Source organism: Larimichthys crocea, chromosome VI (genome assembly GCF_000972845.2).
Source record: "Larimichthys crocea isolate SSNF chromosome VI, L_crocea_2.0, whole genome shotgun sequence".
Taxonomy (NCBI): Eukaryota; Metazoa; Chordata; class Actinopteri; family Sciaenidae; genus Larimichthys; species Larimichthys crocea.
The window spans coordinates 17,526,055-17,550,579 of record NC_040016.1 but is presented as its reverse complement, the minus strand read 5'-3'; the positions used below and the strand labels follow the sequence as shown (position 1 = coordinate 17,550,579).

Below are 24,525 nucleotides of genomic sequence, written 5' to 3'. Positions count from 1 at the left end.
TTTTTTTTAACCACCTACCATCTGTCCAGCAGGCGTCTGGGTCAAGGTACTCCTCCACTACCTCCACCACTGCCACCTCCTCCACATCAGGTTTGATGTCTATTGTGCTGCCCTCAGACGAACTGGTGTCATCCAGCTAGGACGAACAGAGGACCAAAGCGATCAGTTCAACCTCTGGCTTTCTCTCTGAACATTACAGGCTCAGCAGTGAGATGCTGAAAGCATATGGCTACGGCACATTGCCAGTACAGCCATTACAGTAATGTCCCTTTGGGTTTGTATGCATGACATGATTTATTGCTGAAGGTATACATGTTGTTGCCATGTAGTGTAGCTAGATCTCCCTCTGCCACTGCCTATTTTGCAGAGTTATTAATAGACTTACAAGGAAAGCATGGCCAGTGACTGCTTGCATTGGTAATGATGGTCATTGTATGTACATGCATAAATATAGTTTTTTCCATGATGACGGATTTATTTGTTTGCGATGAAAGAATGAAAATAATACTTTTACAAGCACAAATGAGTCAACAAACTAAAAAGGGAAATCTGGACTGCAGGCAGCAGAAAAATACAACTACATTATGAATTCCAGAGTTGTAAGGAATAGTAAAGAGGTATGTGAAATATTCAATTTTTTTAGGCATTAAAACGATGGCTTGGTACCAATAAATCATGTCACATTTTAACAATAGGTCAAGGTGAAGCGAGGCAAACTAGTAAAACACCAGCACAACAGAAGCCTTATTGCAAAAAGTATACAGCACGCGCACACTTGCGCACATGCAAACACAGACACTCAGCCAATTCAATTCACTAGAGAATGATACTGCACTTTATAATCTTAAGTCGTCAGCAAAGGACCGCATTCACACTCTCTTCCACTCCCTCTCCTTTCTCTTCCTCGCTACAGCCAGATGGATCTCTGCTTTTCTGATTGGCTGTTAGCAGCTCTGTCTGTGTCTGCTGCCTGCAGTGTACCCTGTGGCTGGCTGTGGTGCAGGGAAGATTGTTGTGTGGTTGGTTGAGGGAGCCCAGTGGAATATGGACCTGGTGCAGGTACAGTAGTGACGCTGCTGCATTATCTCCTTTCTTTCTTACTACAAACCAGGTCAAGGTGACCCGTGCATCAGACTTCTCGACAAGCTTTTTGTCTGGCTTGCCCTTTTTCCCACATTCACACTATAAAGCAGACAAGCATGTTTCTCTGTGTGTCGTCTCGTCAGGACTGTCTTTGTGTCTGTCTGTCTGTCTGCAGGGTCGGCTCTCATGTCTCAGTGGATGTTCTGAAATGTCAGGTACACTAAATGTCTTGTGTGGCAGGTCATACCAGTTCTGATTAATGGATCAAGGCATTCCACATGGGTACAAGTAAACGCACACATTTACACAAGTGAAGCTAAATTTATGAACTTGTAAATCAGTGATTAAACGCAAGGAACATCACAGCTATTGCATATCACTGAGTTGGCCCATCTATATCTATAATAAACAGTGTCCAAAGTAAAACCACCTTATAATCTCCCTTCAACAAGCAATCATTTACTCAAATCATCATCAAACTCTTAAGCAAGGACATCACCACTGTCCTCTCTCCGCCAACACCCACTACTCTATTCTCACACTCTTACCAGTCCTCATTACTCACCTCTTTACTGTTGTCCGCATCGGATTCGCTGCTGAAGTCTTCCGTATTAAGGTTTTCAAAGTCCGACTCGCCAACAGCGATAGGAACGCAGACAGTGAGGTTGGGGTTGTGGATGAAGGACATGTAGTCCTCATCAATCATATACTTTCCCACACTGCTCCCAATGCCGCTGGTGGTGCCATTGCCATTTTTAGCATAGTCCAGTTCACGGTTGATGTCCACTTTGTGGTTTGCAATGCAGTTGAGCTTCTCGTCGTACATTTCATCCAAAGGTTTCTGTTCATCTTCGATAGGCTGCTTGTTGAAAATAGAACAGACAAAAAAACGGTACTTCAACGACCGTATTTCCACCAAGAACTGGCCGTGCGTATAGATGTTTAATGATGTGTTACCTTTTTCAGCACTGTGGCTACAAAGATCCGCATATTAACCTTGAACCAGGCAATCCCCAGTTTAATGCGGGCGACCGCAAGCTGGAGGTTGTTAGGTTCGCCATCGTCATCTGTGGCAGCGAGGTTGTCTGCGCTGAATGAGCTCAGCAACAAGGCCAGGAACAGGTTCAACACCTCAGAAAAAAAATGACACTCACAATAAATGGATAATTCACAAATGGGAAATGACAGTGGGCAACTATCTTATTATAACAATCTTTGTCTTTTCTTACCACCAGGTTTCCAATGACCATGACCATCATGAAGACGGTGAGGCACATGGTCTGTCCCGCTACCTCCATACAGTCCCACATGGTCTCAATCCACTCCCCACACAACACTCTGAACACAATCAGGAAGGAGTGGAAGAAGTCATTCATGTGCCAGCGAGGCAGTTCACAGTCCTGGGCGATCTTACACACACAGTCCTTGTAGCTTTTGCCAAACAGCTGCATGCCCACCACGGCAAAGATGAAGACGATGATGGCCAGCACCAGGGTCAGATTACCCAGAGCACCCACTGAATTACCGATGATCTTGATCAGCATGTTGAGGGTGGGCCACGATTTGGCAAGTTTGAACACTCTTAACTACAAGACAAAACAGGAAACATTCATATTAGGACAGTGGTCTAAAAGTTCAATACAATAACAGTTTAATAGTTAAATAAAACAAATGGTTTTGTTTGGTTGGCTGGTTACAGATGGTCTTTGATGGTTAAACTCAGCTTCGATTTGGAGGTTTAACCTTAATCTTTTAAGTTTTAGGTTTTAATAGATGGAACTGTTTATTGAGTTCATATATCACATGTCATTAGGGAAGAGGGGAGGGTGTAGGGGCACTCTCAGTCATTTTGAAGGAGCCGGACACAGATGCAGCCGAGACAGATTTCCTCATGTGATCTGTCTATTTTCAATATGTAAATTAACTGTAACTCTCCTAAAATAAATAAAGAGGACATTCATCATATAACTAATAATCTTTTGAGAAGAAATAAGTTAACACTTCACTGTAACGGTTATTTCTGAGGGTTAAAGACTTAATTTGATGGTGATAAAGAGAACAGTTAAAAGATGAATATTGTTATAATCAGTCTTTTTAGCCTGACAGCCTGTACACAAGGGTCAGAAGAGGTAAACATCCCTGTCTCTACTCTTTTTCACTTACCAATCTGAATGACCTGAGCACTGACAGACCTTCCACATCAGCCAGTCCCAGCTCAACTAAACTCAGAGTCACGATGAAACCATCAAAGCAGTTCCAGCCTTCCTGGAAGTAGTAGTAGGGATCCATGGCAATCAGCTTGGCAAACATCTCCCCAGCAAAGATGCCTGTGAAAACCTGCAGACCCACATCATAGTTACTCCCTAAAATTCAGGATTGAATTTCTATATATATATATATATATATTTTTTTTTTTCCCGACACATTTAAATGTAATTAAAGGTCTGATAAAATTGCACTACACATTTCACGGTGAGACATGGGAGGATGTAGACAGTGATCGATGAATCTAAAGTGTAAACCAGTGGGATTTCAGTGAGATTTGCGATTGTTTTATTGGTTGGAGTTTACAGAAAGTAAGAGTAGCAGTAAAGGATGATTGTGGTTTTGTTTCCGTAGACTGTGACTTAATAAAAAAAAAAATTTGACAAGAAAATCTTTAAAATTAATTTGAAGAGCTCCAATAATATACAGACATACATAACAGCCAAATCAAGTCCTCTCCTCATTCTAAAAGTCTGAAGGGAAAATTGAAGTGCAGAACAAAACACTGACTCGCTTACAGTGCATTTTATACGGATGCAATGCTGATTGAAAATGAACTGCAATCTGCTTAGAGTGAGGACTCTTCTGACAGGGCAAGGTCACACAGCCGCGGCACCGGCAGAACTTGTATGGAGCTGTAGTATTCTGAGCTCTTCCTATAATGTCCAGCCAACAGCTTATCATGTGCCGAATCAGTGCTGCAGAGAACACCCAATGATTCATACTGCACCATCTATCACACCGATTCCTCTGACTTCAGTTCCTGTTTCACTCCTGACAGCATGCCAATCCCTATGACCTCATTTCCTGTCTTAGTAATGACATTGTGCCAATACTGCTGCTCTCAGACAGCTGTGCTACGGTGATATCTGACAGCAAGGGCAGAGCACAGACATATCAAAATGTCTGCTGTACATTTGGTTAATATGTACTTTGTCAAACCAGTGCTGGACAGATCAGTTTATTATAGCCTTATTATTATGACTGCTACTGTATGTGTGTGTGTGTGTAAGAAATAAAGAGAGAGAGAGAGAGAGAGAGAGAGAGAGAGAGATTTGAGTAGAGTTGAGGTAAGCAAGATGCAACGGAAGCAGGAGAGTGACCTGAGTGGGGTGATGAGAGTTTGGGGAGCAGGCTGGCTGGCTGCATTAAAATGGAAATAAATCTTTAATGAGACCCCATCAGAGTCCTATATACACTTTGCGTGTGTGTATTCTTAAGTGCACATACCAAATGACGCATTGATGTATTGGTTTGAGGTTATGTAGGTGGGGCAAACTGAACCTGCAATGCTTCTATAACTCCTGAGAGCGATAATGAAGTTCATGCAGACATAAAAACTTACAAAGACAAATGGCGGCGGTACAAGAAAGGACAAAAGAACAACTGCCGCTTCTCACCAGGTTGCCGACAGACAGGACCTCCTCAAAATGTGGGGTCATCGGGTAGTGCTCCATGGCCATGAAAAGGGTGTTGAGGACAATACAGATGGTGATTGCCAGGTCAACAAATGGGTCCATGACAATCAAGTAGACTATGTGCTTGATCTTCAGCCACATTGGAAAGCACTCCCAGATGAGGAACGTATTGGCAAACTTGTACCAACAGGGTGGACACTTCCGCTGAGATTCCTCCAACTCTGCAGGAGGAGACAAAGAAGGAACGAAAACAAGAAGGTAGTGAGTCCCTGACGTCACACGCAATTTTTCTGGTGAGCAACAAACACTATCTGCATCTGCACATCTAGATGCGATTTCAGTCGGGTGAAAATTAAATGCAACTCATGGGAAGGAAGGAAGCATGGTAAAGGAAACATATGCACTGTCTGTACCCTCTATCAGTGTGTTGGTGACTACGCTCATCTGACTGTTGGCACGGTCCTTTCCTTTGAAGGAGGAGTTGAGCTGATCCACTGATACCATGAGAGAGCCAGAGTGCTTCTTCTTAATCTCCACGTCAGTAGTCTGTACTCAGAGATAGACACGATGTCAGTCAGTGATGGTACTCACATGAATGCATGCTCGCAAACATCATATATTGAAACACATGCTCCCTAAGATATCTAAATTAAATAAATTCTGCTCAACAGATGAAAAACCTAATGTGATTAATGCAGCTCAGAGGAAGATCATTAAATATATTTTACAATGTATGACTCCCCCAATTTACCACATTTGTTCAATTTAAGCATTTTCTGCAACGTATCATACAACACACTTCAAATTCATACTGCAAATTCTCAAATTGTTGCCTTAATTTACCACACCAGAGAGAAATTAAACTATTTCTAAGGTTTCTATTTCTAATTTCTCCTTTTTTATATATATATATATATATATATATATATATTAGTAAGAGGTCATTATTGAACACATTGAAGGCTTTTGTTTGAGAATTTACAGTAAACTTTCTAAACCCTTTATCGTGTACTATGCAAAACATAACTAAACTACAATCCCTTAGGTAAACAACATTAAACTGCATGCAACTGCATGCTGGTCAGGAAACAGAAGGGAATTCAAGACACTCTTCACTTCACCATGCTACATTTTAAGAGAAGGTAAAAAAGGTCAAAGCAGGTAGATTGGTTGAGAATTAAAGAGGGGTCTACCATGCTAGCTAGAATGAGGATAAATACTGTTACAGAAAAAAAGTTTCAGATTTGTTCTTGCACCATCCAGTAGTTCAGGAGCAGAGGATAAATGAGGACAAGAAGGAAAGAGAAAGATGCAGAAAGAGAATGAAATACTTGATGTGGAAAAAAAAAACACCCTAAGAAAAGGAAAACAAGAGTTTTTCTTCTTGTAAAATGTTTTGATAGCGTTGTTGTTTTTTTTATGACTGACAATGTGTAAGCGCAGCGATACAATTGTGAGGTGAGCTAAAGGGGCTGATATCATATTGCCTAATATTGAATATTTATCAATGAAATGATTGTTATAATGCTGGTTTAGCAATGATTTTGTGGATACTGTTTCAGCTGGTTAGTGCCTTCTAGAGCTGTTAAAAAAAGGAGCAGCAGAAAAAAAGAGCATTAGATTAGAGTGTAAGTGTAAGTGGCAGTGTAAGATGAAATTACAAGATAGAATCTAGATATTCAGGGAAGGAAAAGCGAGCTACTGAGTTCAGGGAAATAGGAACAAGAGCCAAGGGGAGGAGGTTGTGAAGGAGAAGCTGCAGAGATCGGGGCCACCACCATCATGCCTAAACTGTATTGGTGTCCCATGGACGTCCTTACACTGTCATCAGTGGCTGCCTTATCTATTTTCACCTCAGGCAGAAGCCGTCTGCCGGGCCCAGGGCCGATGAGAGACACCACGCCATTGCAGTCCACTGTGCTGTTCCTCTTCCCTCCAGAGTGGGGTGCCAGGGGGTTGATGCGTGATGAGCCTTGGCTGTAGCCACTGTAGCTGTTGCGGCGGTAAGGGATAAACAGGGAGCCTCGACGTTCTTCGCTTTCCTCTACTGTACTGTGCTCGTCGTCCGCAAATTCGTTCTCTGAGCCCATGTCCTTGGAACGGCCTTTGAAGCTGAAGATGCTGCTTCGGCTGTTGTGGCGCGACATGAACGGCGAGCCTGGGATGCTGAGTAGTGACTGTGGAACAAAAGACAGATGCAGAGAGGGAGAGTTGAGGGGTTATTAAAAACAGTTAGTTGACGTGTAAATAAAAAAAAAAGTGCCAACGAGGTGAAGAGGGCAAGTGGAGCGCAGAGTTAGCAAGAATAAACCAGAGGACAGAGAGAAATGAGTAATCTCAAGCAAACGGGAAAGTATGTCAGATAACGGCACACAACATGACAATACAGGTTTCATTCTTTTGTATGGGGTAAAATATCGACTTCTCCAGAGAGAGATTTCTAGCTTTTGTCTAATATACAGATATCAGGGCTATGACAATAGTTTTCTCATACCCATCCATTTTGTTTATCACGACATGAGAACTGCATCTCTGTGATGTACTCCAATATGACAAAGGAATTAAAGCTGCAGGGAAACCCTTAAGATGGCTTGAGTTCAAGATACGAGAGCCAAGGGGAGGACAGGGGGAGCTAACATGCTATTTAGACACAACCTGAGGCCATCAACCATATTTGAGTCAAATGGATGGGGGTTGTATAATGGTGAAAACCAGAAAAATACCAGATTATTCCTGGAACAACAGTAATGATGAGTCCAGAAGCGTAACAAGGTGTTATAAAGCAGACCGTTCAGTGATGACTAGGTTGATTACTATGATAACTCTAAAATAATATCCACTGGACTAGAATAGCTACAGAGAATCTCTTGGATATATAACCACCGGGGACAAAGAGAAATCCACATGGTTGCACATGACGTCCATGTATTAGGATAAAAAGACCTGCCAAAAATCAACACACAGGTACCAACAAGCAGGATAAGACCAGTCAGGATCATCACAGTGAGCTTAGTGAAAGGTTTAGAGTCAAGGAGGGCAGAAGAGGCAAGTAGCCTTTCTCCAAGAACCACGTCAGGGGGCAACATCATCAAGAACATAAGGTGCTAATACATGCAGATAGAAGAAGAGGAGCAGCCAGAGTCATTGCCAATCACCTCAAGTTTTTACAAGTTGCTGGGGTTACACGGAGGAGAAAGAGCCTCATTTCAAGGTTACTTTTTTGTGATCCAGCAAGAGAGCAGGAGTTGGTAGATTGTAAACCGTTGGTCAAGCTAAGCGTGAAGTTCTGTCAGAACTACAGCTCAAAGAGGTAAGGGGGGTTATCCGCAAACCACCAGGCTTATGCAACATCACATGAAAGGTCTACAGGAAATAAAACTTCTGCTCTCCCTGTGGATACTCGACACCTTCTCCATCAAGAATAGTTTAATTGATAAATCAGTCCAGAAACACAACATCTAAGGAATGCCAGGATTCCTGAAGCATTCAAAGGGTTCATCAAAGAAACCAGTGAAAAGGTGTGAATATAAATTCAAATAGTTTCAAACAGCCGCACAAACTCGAGTTGATAAAGCATCATGTCCCCAGCAGAACCAGAAAACTCATTACTCACTACTACAACAGCATCAGGATAAGAGTACCCTCTGGAGTTGTTACATCACAGTGGAGTAAACCTCTCTCCCATTTGGTTTTCTCTGGCAACGAACATGATTCCAGTCAGCAGAGCTAGAATGCAAGAAGGCACCAGACGGAGGGAGGATGGAGGACCTGACACAGATCCTGCACAACTATATTGGTGGATTTGAGAAGCTAATATGGTGAACCCAAAGTCCTGATGTCTGCTACTGAAGAAAGACAACGTTGACGTTCTGACAGCTTCAGCATTGGAGCCACCATGATTGCAACCATCACAGAAAGATTCCGAAAAGGATAGGTAAGGTGTTTGACAGCATCCTGAGAGACTCAACATCCATCTGACCAACCTGCACTGAAACTGAGGGGCTAGCTGAAATTAATGGAGCAGTCAAGGCATGGCTGTACCAAACTGGAGTTCAGTCATGAATCCTGTGGCCTGGTGTTCGAAGTGCCACTCTCAACTACTGAAGCCTTGGCGATCTACCTAGGAGTCGCATTCGACAGGCACAGCAACAAGCCACACCTACCCCTCACATCTCTGGGAAGGAAGAATTAGAGGTGGCAAGGATGGGAGAAAGGATGGGAGTTAACAGACTCAAAAGTGTCAAAATCTGACACTGAGGTGAATACTGTAAGAAGGTTGCAGAGTAGGTGCTCCAGCGTAAAGAGTCAAGGGTGATGAAACCACCCAATGCAGAATAAGGACTTGGATCCCTCCCAACTTCCAGTGTCAACAACAACAACAACAACAACAGAGAGACTTATCTCCAAATTTCAGGAGGAGGTGAGGGCAGCAGTGGTGGAAGAGAAAACCTGCAGAGTGGTGGCAATAAAACAACAGAGCACCTGGTCAAGATGAAACAATGCCCTTCAGAGAAAGATGACCTTGGGAAGATTGCTTGGATGAAGCCTTTGTGAGGGGCTGGTCAGCAAGTATAGGAAACATGGTTTAAGAGCAAGGTCTGCCTGATGAACTTGGATGCAGGGCCTTTGCAGCCTGATCTCTTGCCAGAGCTTGAATAAGTGATCAGCAATACCACTGAAGCAGCAGAAATAGCCTCAAGATGGATATGGCTCAAGAGCAGAGAGCAACAGGGAGGCCATAGCTAACTTTTTCTCTGGATACAATCTTAAAAAGCCTTAGTGTACATCAGCATGATCACATGGAGAATATTTTACCCAATAGTTGTTGTAACATCACTTATAATTTGTTCAGAAGCATCAGTAGATGTATTTACACAAATCAAACAGTGAACGAGTATAGTTTTACTGGTTCACTTTACCTGGTTCATGATGGATGTCTTCCTACCCAGCCGGCTTCCTGGAAAACGAATGGTGCTTTTCTTGCTGCCATCATCTGACTCGGACTTCACAACCTTCTCGCTGTCTCCTTTCTCTTTCTCCTGCTCTTTCTGGCGCCATTTCTTCTTGCGATTGCGACGTTCCTTGGCACTCTTGGAGCTCAGCTTGGACACCTCAGAGGAGCTGCGGGACAAGTGCCCCCCTCCTTCATCCTCTAATGCAGCTTCTGATACAGTACCTGCCGATGTCGCCATGGCAGCAGCCTGCGGGGAAAAACAGGACACATGATAATCATAAACTATGAAAAATGGGCAAACGTCTATATATGTGAAAAAGAGCAACGCCAACCTGTGTCTCCTCCTGCTGCTTCTTGAGCTGCTCCAGCATGGCCTTGAATTCAGCCTCTTTCTGTTCTGCCTCCTCAATGGTCGCCTGGTTCTGCTCCTCATAAGCCATGGCTACCACAGCCAAGATGAGATTCACCAAGTAGAAGGAGCCCACAAAGATTACGAGCACAAAGAAGATCATGTAGGTCTTTCCTGCAGCTCTCAGGGTCTAACAGATACAAACGGACAAAGCAATGAGAACTCATCACACATTGAGGGTGACTTAACAAACAATCTTTTTTAAATGGACACATTGTCCAACTGATAAGACAAAAATTGCATCTTAAAAATGGTAAAGCAGTTGTTTTATGTTTATGGGTTTGTACTGTGTTGTGTCAGCATTGCTGGTGGTTCTATATCCGGTTCACGGCTTTTTTCAGGAAACCTCCAGACAAGAAAGAAGCCGTAGAGTGCAGGAATTCCCAGTTTTAAACACACACACACACACATACACTAAAACAGTGACTGGCCTATTTGCCAAATGAAGTGAATCTATTATGGCTGCGTGGTGCAGGTCTGGAGGAGGAGAAAAGCAGCGATAGTGCTGTGTCATGGTAGTTCAGTTTAGCAATACAGATATCTGTGCACATGTTATATATTTTTTATCAGAACGACAGCAAGTGAGAGGACTGAAGAAGACAGAGATGTCTCTTATAGGACTGAATGGGACTGATCTAAAGATCATCTAACAAGAATGGATTCATGTTTCATCTTCTTCAGTACAAATACCAAAATGTGTCATAATTCATGAATTATTTTTTTCCCCTGAATAAAAGATCTTGCGGCTCGTCACACACTCATAGTCTTCTGATCAGCTGTCCTTCCTTCCCTGTTATTCAGAGGGCAAATGAACTGAGGGGGGGGAGCTGCTGAGAGGCACTTTTGCTGATTCATTCAGGTATTAGGATGATGATGTATATATTTTTTATGATGAAGTGAGGACAAAATCATTAGTACTGCTTAGTGGGTGTTTTACTTCTCTGGATGGGACAGGAGAGGCTTTAAAATAGGCCTCTAAAACAGGTGTAAGAGGGGTCAAAGACTTCATTCATAGGTCACACCGTGACAGAATGTACAGGCCTGCTTGTCGATTCTTCTGGACATTTGTTTTTATGTGACTAAGAAGACACAGAGGAATTAAGGACAACACAGATTTTAACGTTGCTTTACCAGCATGTAGAGATTTTCCCAGAAGTCCTGGGTCATGAGTCGAAAGAGGGTGAGGAAAGCCCATCCGAAGCTGTCAAAGCTGGTGTAACCATAGTTGGGGTTCCTTCCTGCTTTCATACATGTGAATCCCTCTGGACATCGTCTAAAAGGAACACACAGTAACACAAAAACCGTGACTTAACAAATGACTGAAATGAGCGTCAGCACAGTTACAGATATACAGATACAGGCATCACAGACAGTGAAAGATACAACAGAAACATCTAAATGAACCAAACCTGCTTGTACGTGCATAAATGTTTGCATGCATTATTTATTTCACAAACTGAGAAAATATTTAATATTTCCTGAATATTGGCCTCTATATTGACGATAATTAACTTGTTTTGAATAACAGAAATATCTTGTTTAGATGCCAATTAACACTTTTTGTTGTGTATGGTAAAGTTTGAAAAATCTGTGCGGCCAACAGGCTAAAATTAGCTGCTTGAACACAGATTGTTCAAGTGGCTTCAGTTTGATGAGTAAGTGGATGGGCTCTTTGAAATCACAGCCAGGAATGATGCAGTCCAGACCAGTTAGGTTCCAGTTAATGTCAGCTATTATTGTCAATATTCCTACTGCAAGGTTTTGGTATTATGTAGCAGCAAGTGACAAGAAACCCCTTGAGCAAAAGCAGTCAGACAAGAAAGCTGAAATGTCTAAGGAGAAATATATAAAGTAGAGAGCCAGGAGGATAAAACCACCATGGCAGATCTTTGGAACATCATGAAGAAGATGAAGCTCATCAGTATAACAGAGTGGAGTGAAATAAAGGGCAGAGAGAGAGAGAGCAAGAAAGCAAGTGGCATTCATGGAAAACCACTTTAAAGACACCAAATGGGCAGAAGCAAAAATGGCCACCTGGAATGACCCAAAGAGGTGTTTCAACAACAGCTACAACGATGTAGAGAAGGACCAAGACTTGGAAGGCTGTGGCTTTGATATCACCCAACAACTCAACCTTGAAAGCGATCCAGGAGGTCAGCAGGGCACTAGAACAAGCAAGGAAGCCCCAGGTTTTAGTTAAAAGGTGTATAAGGTCTAGAGCAGGTCCCCCAGGCTCCTTCAGCAAATGTGGAGGATCGTCAAGGAGAACGTTGGAGAATAGAGACTATAGCCCACATATGGAGATTTGCAGAGGTTGCCTGGATTTTAAAGGAGGAGCTGAAGGCAAGATACCAAGGTACCTCCAGGGTGCATTAAGCACACAGGAGTGAGAGGCACAAGAAGGACCTGGCATATCTGTGGTAGCTCTTTGGCATCACGGGACAGCTCAGCAATATCACGGATGCTGCATAAAAAACATCAAAGCTGAGCACATATGCTAACTGGACACAAGCTAGGGCCTGTTGATCTGATGGCAAGGGTTGATGAAGCTTTGGTTTGGGCAATGTTGAAAGCCCTAAAAAGAAACTACAGAAAAATGTGAAACATCACAAACATTACGGCATAAATATGGGAGCAAGTGAGTAAAGTAAAGACTTACCCCGAGTCAGAACTATTTCCACATAGTAGAGCATCAAGCTGATTAGGGAGGAAGTAGAAATTGGCTATGGAAAAACAAAAAAACACTTGCATTAGCCACTGGGCAAAACTGTGCATAACCTTGATTAAACACTGTGTTTGTTAATTTTGTCTTAATTTTAACACAATACAAAAAGAAAAGAATGACCACACACAGATGCACACACTTTTGCTAATGCCCCATTGATGTAATCATGTGCAACTAGTTGTCCAGGTGTCAAGGTAAGCACTCACTGTCATTCATGATGTATTCATCCCAGTCAAAGCCCCTGCTGCCATTTGCAAGGTACTGCTCGGTCATGTTGATTGGCCAGATCACACACTTATTCCGCAGGTTCCCCATGAAGAGTTGCAGTCCAATCAGAGCAAAGACGCTGAGACAGAAGACGGTCAGGATCATCACATCCGACAGCTTCTTCACAGACTGGATCAGAGCACCCACAATGGTCTTCAGGCCTGTCGATTAATATATGATAAACATACATACGCGCACGCACGCAAATGTGCATGAATGCACATACACAAAAACAGGCAAACTCACACATACACACAAACATACAGATTCAAATGCACACAAACACACACACACACACACAGAGAAAGACACAAATAAAAAGAATTGCAACTTTTGGCACTGCAAGAGTGCACAAGCTGAGTTTGTTTTTTTTATAGCTGCAATTCAGAGCTGACTGAAGTTACATATAATACTGTAAAGTTAAGTTAGGTAACATATATCTAATCCTGTATTTAACCCTGTGCTGTGCAGGCTCTTACATAAATCTAAACTTGGCAGGCATCAGAATTATTTCTTGAGCACCTACGTCTAGCGCTGCCAAGCTTCAACACCAGGAATTGACTTTGGGTGTATAAAAAGTATAAAACCGGTGTGTGGACAGTGCTTGTTGTTGTTGTTGTTCCTGTCATTCCTACTTTGATGTAAATCTGTAGTTCAGGCTGTTGTTTATATTTAATTATTCAGATAGATGCTTTGCATATTGTGGGTATTTAGCTCCTGACCTATGTTTTATGCCTAAAGAGAGACTGTAATTTTAACACCTCAACAACACGTGAAAATAATCATAGTTGATAAATAGGGGCCCCATTTTGATCTTTAATTATACCGGACACCATCACCTTTGCTGATATCTTAAAAAAAAGAATTAATTATAGTGAATTAAAGTGACAAAACTGGCTGAGGTAACCACAGATGTGTGTTTAACTGTTCAACTGTCAAATTTAGCTCTTCGTGTTGCAGCATTAACCGATTGACTCTGCACTGTATTATCTGAAGATTGTAAATCAATATAATACGTTGATCATTATTCAGGTGACAGTTTATTAAAATTTTATGCTACTACGTTGTAATAACAACACAGCAGTAGAGAGTTCATAGAAGAAAGCTGAGAACCCAGTTTGGGTGTGAAAGATATTCAGCGTAGAAATTGGAATTCTCTGACATCCATACATAAATAATGTAAGTCACACACAGTCCAATAATGGCACAGGTATTCCGATAAGGTAAGGGGTGTGTGTGTGTGTGTGTGTGTGTGTGTGTGTGTTCATGTGGGGGCTTAATATCTCCAGCCATTGTCTGCAGGTACAACCCTGCGGCTCTGAGGCAGAAGAACATGTTGTCCTGCATCTCCATGTCTCCTGGGAGGAGACTCCTTTCCTGTGCTAATTTTCTTGTTGTTGACTTTCATTTTCTCTTTACATGCTCATTTGGATACGCTTTACTCACGTTACTATTACTAATTATGTGTACTGTTATCATGACCTCTGTTTTAAGCTCCAAGTTTTAATAATCAACGTGATATCATTTAAGAAACATGGCTGAATGTTTGTGTCATTAGAAAGTAAAGAAGTACATTTCAATCTTGATTATCTTTAGTGTATTAAAGAGAATAAATATGATATATGGCTTTATTAGTAGCTTCTAGAATCTACAAAATTGTTCTCGCTGTTTTATTTTAGCTTTGCTGAACATAGTTTTGTTTGTTCCATAACTATTTTTCAGCATTATCAAAGGCTGACATGCTTATATACACCACCATACCTGTGAGTACTTTTGGTTTAGAGAATGACTAATAGTCTTCTAATGCTGACCTGAGCATATGATTTGCAAATGTGCATCTCATTGTATAACAAATACATAGAGACCAGTTTAAAAAAACAATTAAATGTCTCTGCATTATCTTCTTACTATGACTGACTGTATCCTTACATACATCTTTCAAAACTTTTACCAGTTGTGGTTATCTCATGTGAGGGAGTTTTGTATGTGTGTTTTTGTCTGTGATTTTAAGTGGGTGGGGCTCAGGAGTTGAAAAAAGGTCCCAGGATCACTTAAAAGTTGATCGAACCACACCTACACAGTCCCAGTCTTTCTGAATGAACTCTTAAATAATAACACATAAGGATGTTCTTTTCATGCTTTTAAATTTGATTGTCGCTTATTTAGTCATGACTGATGTTTTGGAAAAATGATTAGGATTTGAAGCCAAGTTTTCAAAGGTTTTAAAAAAAGACAAAAATCTTGTGACGTGCCGACAACACTGTATGTACTAGCTCCAAACATTGAACATTGTATTCTATAAAAACCCTCATTACGTGACAAAAGTCTAAAATGTAACATGTGTTTGGAGAAGGAGACATTTGGCACAAAAAAAAACTTTTATCAAATTTTTATCCCCAGAGCAGATATACACACTATGTCAGTATTCATGTACTGTGTGTCAGTACTTAATGGGATAAGACTGATGTATTTCTTGTGGTTCTCGATATCTTTAAGAGGGACATCAATAAAAATCTAATCTAATAATAACACCACACCTATTCAATGATAATAGTGCATTCCACTTGAACCACAGATATAAAGGTCACATTCATTTGTCTTTTCTCTTTTTTCATAAAACACAAAACACCACAACAAACACTGCAGCTGTCTGGGATGTTTCCATCAGAAAGACACATTACCACATGTAAGTAAGCAGTTCTATAGAAATGTGTCGTAAAAAATCTTAATTTTATGAAGCATTTTCCACTGAGGGAGAAAAGACAGCTCTGCAGCTGGATTTAGGATCGGTCTAGAGAGGAAAAATTGTATCACAGATAACTATACACTCCTCGTGTCCATCGATGGGAACATTCCTAAATAGCTGCAGTTAATAATTATACCGCATCCAACAAATCGGCTGAACGCAGCAGCATCACAAACAGCAAACAGTGCGCCGAAACTGGGCTCAGTCAAGGAAGCGGGAAGTGAAGAGGAGAAAGAAAGGACAGGCGAGGAAGAGTTGGTTGGGGAGGGGGGGCAATGAGAGGTGGCATGCAGGTCATTTAAACGCCAAGGCTGAAGGAATTGACTCTGTGTCAGCATCACCTGTCTGTAAACCGTGATGGTGACCTTGACTTAACTGAAGAACCGTTCCAATCCCAGGCATCCAGCCCTGCTGGGCGAGCCCTCAGGCTGGTTTAGCCCAGAGCACAAACTGAGCACTAAGTGCTGGAGGCTGAGCTTATTGTACTGAGTGTGTGTGTGTGTATGCACGTAAGATATATGTGCAGGATGAAATACAGTAACTTAGTTTTCATGTGGCGCTCACCTAAAACCAAATATATTGCATATATAAATGTATGTTACTGTGTTCCCTAGGAAAAGAGAAATGCATATGCACAGAATTTTTACCTATCTATGATATTTATTCATTATTTATTTTCCCTTTCACTCCCAGGATGGACAAAGATCTTCAAAAAAAAAACAATAATAAAATAAAGCCTTAATCAAATAACTCTTATAACTGAAAGATAAAATTAAAAAGAAAAGCCCCTTAAAGCCAAACTTGTAAAAGCATATGTCTCAAAGCTTCATGCAGCGTTGCTGTGTTGTTAAATTAGGCTTGGCAGTCAAATAGTCTTTCAGAAACGAGGAGGCAGTGTCATAGCTTGTGAGAATTTGGATTAATGTATGAAATAAAAACGAACACAAACCAGATGTGGAAAGAGGCGATGATCATTTTTTTCCCCCCTTAATCAGCTGATATCAGTTGATATCATCCTGAAAGTCCTTGGATATAATATCTAAACTCTTCCCCTATGTTATCACGTTGTTTTTGACATGAATGTATGTTTCATTTGGGGTAGAAATGTACAAATAGCTGTTGAATATGTTATTGTTGCTGCATAACCCCAGCTGTCCATATGGGACGTGTGAACCCACAAGACTGCCAGTAGACTGCTAAGCCTATCAAAAATGTATTGCTACCATTTTTGATTGTCATAGAAACAAAAGAAAAACAAAATAATAATGTAGAAATTCTAAAACATCCTCTTTAAAAAAGGAAAAAAAAAAATCAAAATAATAGAAATAAAGACAGGTCATAGGAAGGTAAGCTCAGCCTTAGTGTTTAAATGGGAGTCTCACCTGGAATGACAGAAATAGTTTTCAATGCTCGGAGAACCCTGAACGTTCTGAGCGCCGAGACATTCCCAAGGTCCACAAACTCTGTTATATATCTGTAACAAGGTAGGATGACACACAGAACAGAACCCCATGACACACAACACACACGATAACAACAACACGCACACACACGCACGCAATGTACGCGCAAGAGCACGACACCAGCACCACCATCGAAGACCAGGAGGGGACACCACGGTGAGAGAGAGAGCGCCTGTCCGAACCAGTGGGAAGAGAACGAAGGAGGAGGAGGAGAGGAGAGGGACTGAAACAAAACCACACCTAACATCAACCCCGTGACTCGCCCACCCGCAAACACAAACACCTGGACTGTCTTACCTGGGATAACTGAAATTGTTTTCAAAGCCCTCAGAACCCTGAACGTACGCAGAGCTGACACATTGCCTAGGTTTACAAACTCTGTTATATACCTGCAAGGTGGATCAGATACAGTTACTCAGTAGCCATCCCAAACAGAAGGAAAGAAAGAATAGATTGTTACATAATATCTTCATAAGCATTATCAACGTTTATGATGGACTGATGTGGATTGAAGGTGCTGTAGGCAAAGAGTCTTAAGAACTTGTTTTCACCTCACATCTCTTGATATATATCATTAAATTTCAATTAAAGTCCTAAAGACCAATCAGGTTGGGGAAAGAAAGCACACCTACTGCCTGTCAATCACACATGCATGACTCAGTCTAGTCTTTACAAGGGCCGCAAATCCATGTCCATAGAGGAGGTAACAGGAAACAAAATAATGGGCCTGAAATACATTTGGATAAGAAATGCAAAGTGTTTGATATGACCCAAACTCAGATTAAGCTTTGCGACTGTAGTGTCTAATTTACTGATATATTTCTCAAGAGTTTGGGGTTTAATGTAACTACTAGACTGAGCTTACAAAGATGTGTCAAGTGAAAAATAATGAAATTAATAAACCTTGTCTAATGCTAACAAAAACGGTGTTTGCCCTCCACTGTAGAGTTAGACAGAAATGTGTTTGTAGCTGTAACTGGCTCAACGTGTGGGATTTCGTTCATATAGATTCTTCCTCATTTATTTATATGCACTGAAACTAATTACAAATGCTACAAACATTTCTGGTTGTAATTTTCCGTTCATGTAATTCTTCTGTGTATCCGGGTCCATCGATCAACTGGAGCCAGATTCATAAATTCAGACTTTTCTTGTAGACGTAAAAGCACAGGTGTCACCAATTACTTCAATGACTGTCTCACTAATATGTCTCATCGGCTACAGCAGAGAGTCAGCGTGCACAATGGCAGGGCTCTGGGACTGTCACACCTGAATGGGATATAGTCATAATAAGAGTGATTGATCACACCTGTGTTTAAGCTGTCTGTTATAGATTTACCTGCTGTTATCTTCTATCCACATGCTAAAATGTGTTTTGTATTAATCATGTCGAAATCCCATTTGTGGTTTCTTGCTTTTTTTTTTTCCCCCTTTCGAATTATTTTCACTCTTACTAATTACGAACTAAAATACTTACGCCATTGAGATGACCATGAAATCCAGCCAGTTCCACGGGTCTCTGAGAAAGGTGAAGCCATCTATAGCGAAGCCTCTCGCAACAATTTTTGTGAGTGACTCAAACGTATAGATACCTGTGAAGGTATACCTTTAAAAAACAAAGAGAGATAACAGTAAAAACGTCAGACAGATACATTCAACGAGGATATATATAGGATAACTTAGGAAAAATGTGGATGTGTACTTACTCTACTTGTTTGGACCACTCCGGGGGGTCACTAAATGTCATGAATATACAGTTGGTCAAAATAGTACACATGATGATCATGCTGAATAACGTGAGAGGACAGAAAGTTAAGGAAAATTTCAACAGTGCTACTACCCCATGACACCCAATACATTTTAAAGGTCCAGTGTGTAGAATTTAATTTGCATCTAGCGGTGTAAACAACACCTGTCTAGAGTCAGTATCTAGCTTTTCAACATGGGGACCTCCCTGAAAAAAGGACCCGCTCCCACTGTAGATATAAAAGGCTGATTTTTAAGTAACAAAAAATAAAAAGATTCTGATTATACATGCATTAAAAACATGATTATATTCCATGTCTGCCTTATTCTGAAAATAAAGGCCCCCGAAATCTTACACACTGCACCTTTAATGTACCAACATCTGAAATCAAACACATGTAAACTCACTCCCTGTAAAGCATGGAGAATAAACTGCTTCAAAAAGGATATGAATGTATCAAAATCTTAATAGCTATTCGCCTAAGTAAATTAAAAGGGCTTAAGATGTACAAGGAGGGCGTGGCACTGAAGCGGAAGATTGTTTTCCCTTTGTTTAGGACTATAAATGTCTGTGGAGAGAGAAAGAGAAAGAGAAAAAGAGAGAGAGAGAGAGATAACACGACAGTTAGAACATTTTCAGAACAATTTATATTTGGCACATACGATTCAGTACATGGTCTGCAAACCTTTGCGCTATCTTGTTCTAAAAAAAAAAAGAATAATAAATAAATAAAAAAAGGGAGAGATGACTGTAGCTGATGTGAGTCCTGAGCTCACCTCTGAGTCATGAGGCACCACCGTGTTCGTTTCCGCTCTAAAATACGCGGCTAACTCTCACAGTACAGGTGACACTAAAATCCATTTGAATATTATGGTGAGAGTATCACTGTGTTGTCCTTTTATCCATTTTAAAACAGTGAGCCAGGTTATAATGGCCTTAGTAGAATGGTATAGAAGAGAGCGTGTAGTCAGTGGCAGCAAGGACAAAAGACTGTCTTACTCCACTGACATCACTCCCTCTGTGGCCAGCCACCCGAGCACCAGGAGCACAGTTGACAACTCTGTCCTGGTTGCATCAGACGCAGAGTCTCTGTCCTGGCAAAGCTTTTCCGCCATGACAAGCGGCTCTGCGAGCTGCCTCAGGAAAAGACAGGTGCATGGGGGAAGCTCTCCCCTCTTCGTGGCCAAACGACTCTCTTCGCCCAAAGTTTAAAGCTCTTACTGGAAGAGAACCGCAAATGCTGTCATCGATCAGAGGCAGATCTGCTGACTCTAAGCTCTCAACAACCACTCCCCACCCATAAACAGCACTGGGCCAAGTGGGGCTGGGCACTGGGGTGAGGCAGCAGTGTGCATTTGTTTGTGTGTACTCGTGTGTGGTTTTGTGGACGTTTGTGCCCAATTTTGGACAAAGACAATATGGGGTCAAGAAGAGTGAGAGGTATGAGCATTATTTACAAGCACTACTGGGATACATTACATGTACAACTAACTTGGTAGCAGGGCTTCCAGTTTCCTTTTTTTATATATATCTCTAGGCTTTAAACTCACAATTAAAAATGTATGCTTTGGATGACAATCTGAAAGTTAAGAATGCATACACTGCTGTATTTCAACACATCCCCTCCCATGTATATTTATGACGCCACTACCAATCTTGTCTGCCAGTATTGCACAGAAAACACACCGCGTCCTGCTTGTAACCAGTGCCGAAGAACAGATATAAAAATACTGTGCACCAGAGTACATGCATTAAACCACAGCAGGTCCGGTTCAGGTATAATAATCACTGCACTCAGGCATTTGCTCTTTTGTATGCGTGTGACACAACTAGAAAAAAAAAAAAAAAGAAATACGGTACACGACGAGTTCATGGTTCACACCACGGGAAACACTAGAAAGAGATGGAGAAGAGACCAGAAGTGTCCAGAGACAAGTGGTGTCCTGAAATCTAATTAAATTAAAAATAGTGTCCGCAGTCTGGGGATAGACAAAATGTATTCTCTGCATCATAAAGACGCCTCTCTCTCTCTCTCTCTGTCTCTCTCTTCCTCTCTCCCCCTCCCTCCCCCTCTCCCTGCTCCTTTTTGCCTATAGAGCATCTGCACTACTTAAAATATCCTCTCACTATTTTTCCTGTCACACGGAGGAAAGAATGATCTATACCTAATCACCACTGCGTGAACAGGAAAACACAGGATCTTAAGAGTGTTCGAAGGGGCAAAGCTTTCTCCCAGAGGTCAACTCAAGTGTTTTGCTGACCAAGCAAATCCAGCGTGTGGATGGAGGAAGGAGGAGGTGGTTGTAAAATGAGCAATATCTCATTAGCAGTTTACAGATGCCTTGCATACATAAGTATGCTCCATTGTTAAATCAATGCGAAGCCTACTGCCTTGGATAAACCCTATGGATTTGTAGAGGGTTTTTTTGAAAACAAGATTTCAATGTAGGTTATCCTCCTCTGCAGCGGATGGAAACTTAGATTCACAATTTAAGCCATAAAGAGGCTTCAGTTACTCAAAGAACTGTGTCGAATTTAGAGACAGAAAAATCTGCTGTTGACGCAAACTTGGCAACCTGGCACAAGGGATGCAAATGTCAGGCAATTTCCTTAATTGATCGTCTGCCACATGAATCAATAACTGATCAACCGCTGAAGTTTATAAAATACTAGTCTCGCATAGCCAGACCCGATCTCCACACTTTGTTTTTAGCGCTGTGCCAGCGATGGAGCAAAGTCTGGATGAGACCACCATCATCATCTCGGTGAAAGAAACTCAGGCTCGTGGCTTGTTTGTATTTCTGTAAACCGGAAGACAGTGGAAAGGGGAGGAGAATCTCATCTTAAATAGTGGACCAATGGCAGGCATACTTCCTATGAGTCAAGACAAATATAAGTACTAAATGCAGGACTTCCAATGGAGTCTTTTCAGAGACACAATATAAAACAAGTCATTCCAAATCCAAAAATCTAAGTAGGTCTTGCAGCCTACATAAAGCAGAACAATAATATGGGCTCCAGGGGAAGTAATGGTAGAAGGGGGAAAAGCTACAGTGAATCTGCAGGAACTAGATGCTTATTAGTTTAGATAAACTCAAACCCCCTAGCATGTTATCGACGTGAGCAGCAACTTTACTGTGCAACAATATAGAAAAGAAAAACTGTGCCAGCATCATGGGCTCCGACCGCGGTAATTCATGGTCAACATGGCGCAGTTACCCCAACTGAGTAGACATTTAACACGAGTCCAACCACGCTTGCACAATGTCCCACAATGTACTGTTGGTTGACATATTCTTGATTATTTAAATTCCTAACACTGATTCATTGATTGACTAATCACTCCCCTGTTTAATTAATTTCCCGACAAACTCTGTAAAGTAAGTTGATAGACAGTGAATTGGAGCTTAGTGAAACAAAGCACTGTATGTGTAACACGATAAGTGTTGGAGTCTTTCACACAAAACACACGATGACACACGTGCATATCACTAAAACACTGATCTGCCCACGTGATGACACACACACACACACACACACACACACACAGACATAAATACACAACTCAGCAGAGCGAGCCTCACTGTAAGGAAGGTTTATTTGCTGCAAAGCTGGTGAAATGTTCCTAATTCTCCATAGAGCGTTAAAGAAAAAGGCACATATGCAAGAATCAGGAGGCAGAATGCAGCTGCAAGGACAGTGTGTATGTGTGTGTGTGAGAGAGAAAGAAAAAGAGAGAGAGAGACAGAGAGAGAGAGGAATAGTGGAGCAAGGATATGGAGAGGGGCTTGCAGGGGTAAGGGACAGCAGCAAAGAGAGCCGAAGAGAGAGAGAGCGATGAGGGGGTGGAGGGGGAGTGATGCAGAACAGAAAGCCAGAGAGCTGCAGAGGGGAGAGAGCCAAACCTGAGATGGATGGGTAGACGGAGGGAGGAGGACCTGGTAGGCATGCAGCAGATAGGGAAACTGAGAATGAAATGATGAGGAGGTGGGGGTGGGGGGGCTGAGTGAGATGTAAGTAGGGAAACAATAGAGATTAAATCATGACAAGGAGGCGTTGTACTTCTCTTAATCATCCCAGGACACCAGCCTGACACAGACACAGCTCTGTTACCTCACAAAACTGTCTGTAGATGTGGACAGAAGACCGATTAGATAATGAGAAACTTCACCTTTATTCTAATCGCTATTCTATAATATTTAATAAGCTACACAATTAATAGATTAACAGCAAAATAATTCAAATAACTGTCAGCCGAGAGCCTGAAATGACCTTCATAAGCAGTACTCCAAATCCACACACAGCACACACACACACACACACAGCCCGATCTTTACAGAGAAACTTCCACAGTGAAACTTTGATTCTTTGTGACGAAACATAACGAGGAGCTTTAATGTAACACCGCTCAGCTTCATACCCTCAAACATCTCCCGCGTGCTTCCTGTCTGAGCTCACCGCAGTGAGGACCGCGTCGTCTCTCTTTGAAACGAGCATGACTGCAAACTAATCCCTCTGCATATCATACCATATCAAAAATGCATCAACCCACTTCTTCACCTGTGTGTGCTGTGCTGCAACACCCCCCCACACTTTCCTCTCCTTACCCCACCCTCTTCCTTTATACCAACCTGGCTAGCAGAAGCACACTAAAAAAACCCTCCCCACCCCCTATTCCCTTCCTCACTCAGCCCAGTACAGGAGGATGCTGTGTCATCAGAGACTGAGGACTCAGACAGAGCACTAAAGCCTGGCCCTCGCTCTAATTTACTACACCCTGAAAAAAAAAAAAAAAAAAGCGCCTGAGAGGAGGCGGCGGAAGGGAGAGAGGGGGGGGAAAAGGAGAGTAATGGACAGAGACACGCACAGAGACGGAGACGGTGGTAGAGGGAAATAATATGATGGTGTGTACAGTGCTACGTGATGAGATTCAGAGGCTGCTGCTGCTTCAGCCGTGAGCTCACCCTTGTGCGCCTCACTATTAGCCGGAGCATAAGTGACTCCTGTCGTAACGCGACCGACAAAACGGCACATTCAGGGAGAGAATGACGCTTCTGCATCAACAAAAAAAAAACTGAAAACCTGAAAGCTGTTCAAAATACAGCAGCCCATTCCAGCTGAATCATCTGAACACAGATGTGGGCACGTGCGCAGTGCAAGCCCAAAACGCTAGTACGTTCTCCATCCATCCATCCATCCATCCATCCATCCATCCATCCATCCATCCATCCATCCATCCATCCATCCATCCCGTCCTGCTCTTCCTGTATGACCACAGCAGCTTTAACATTGCCTAATCACATCAGACGTTTGAAAAGCCCAGGCAGTCCTCTCCTCATCACAGGGGAAAACAAGAACTGCAACGCTGCATTTCTCTTCCTCACCGCTGCCCCCTCTTCCTCTCTTTGATGCATGAGTGCTGTGATCAGGTTTCCTGCAGCTGACGGT

The 24,525-nt window shown here is 42.0% G+C and overlaps 1 protein-coding gene across 9 annotated transcripts in view; it reads right to left on the bottom strand.

The window, feature by feature from the left end:
- Positions 1–24,525, bottom strand: part of scn8ab (sodium channel, voltage gated, type VIII, alpha subunit b) — a 47,085-nt gene that overhangs the window by 14,773 nt on the left and 7,787 nt on the right. For 3 of the 9 annotated variants that reach the window (XM_027279268.1, XM_027279270.1, XM_027279269.1), the window contains 17 exons: positions 19,527–19,645; positions 19,037–19,126; positions 18,808–18,936; positions 17,250–17,341; positions 13,061–13,282; positions 12,789–12,852; positions 11,261–11,402; positions 10,053–10,259; positions 9,686–9,967; positions 6,587–6,943; positions 5,180–5,312; positions 4,749–4,987; positions 3,247–3,420; positions 2,313–2,669; positions 2,041–2,214; positions 1,649–1,945; positions 19–136 (listed from right to left, as the gene is read on the bottom strand). In XM_027279268.1, coding sequence (XP_027135069.1) covers positions 19–136; positions 1,649–1,945; positions 2,041–2,214; positions 2,313–2,669; positions 3,247–3,420; positions 4,749–4,987; positions 5,180–5,312; positions 6,587–6,943; positions 9,686–9,967; positions 10,053–10,259; positions 11,261–11,402; positions 12,789–12,852; positions 13,061–13,282; positions 17,250–17,341; positions 18,808–18,936; positions 19,037–19,126; positions 19,527–19,645 — 3,196 coding nt within the window. Of the gene's footprint in view, positions 1–18; positions 137–1,648; positions 1,946–2,040; positions 2,215–2,312; positions 2,670–3,246; positions 3,421–4,748; positions 4,988–5,179; positions 5,313–6,586; positions 6,944–9,685; positions 9,968–10,052; positions 10,260–11,260; positions 11,403–12,788; positions 12,853–13,060; positions 13,283–17,249; positions 17,342–17,627; positions 17,720–18,807; positions 18,937–19,036; positions 19,127–19,526; positions 19,646–24,525 lie in introns of all 9 variants that reach the window. The other 6 variants (XM_027279271.1, XM_019257897.2, XM_010746239.3 and 3 more) reach the window with 6 other exon arrangements.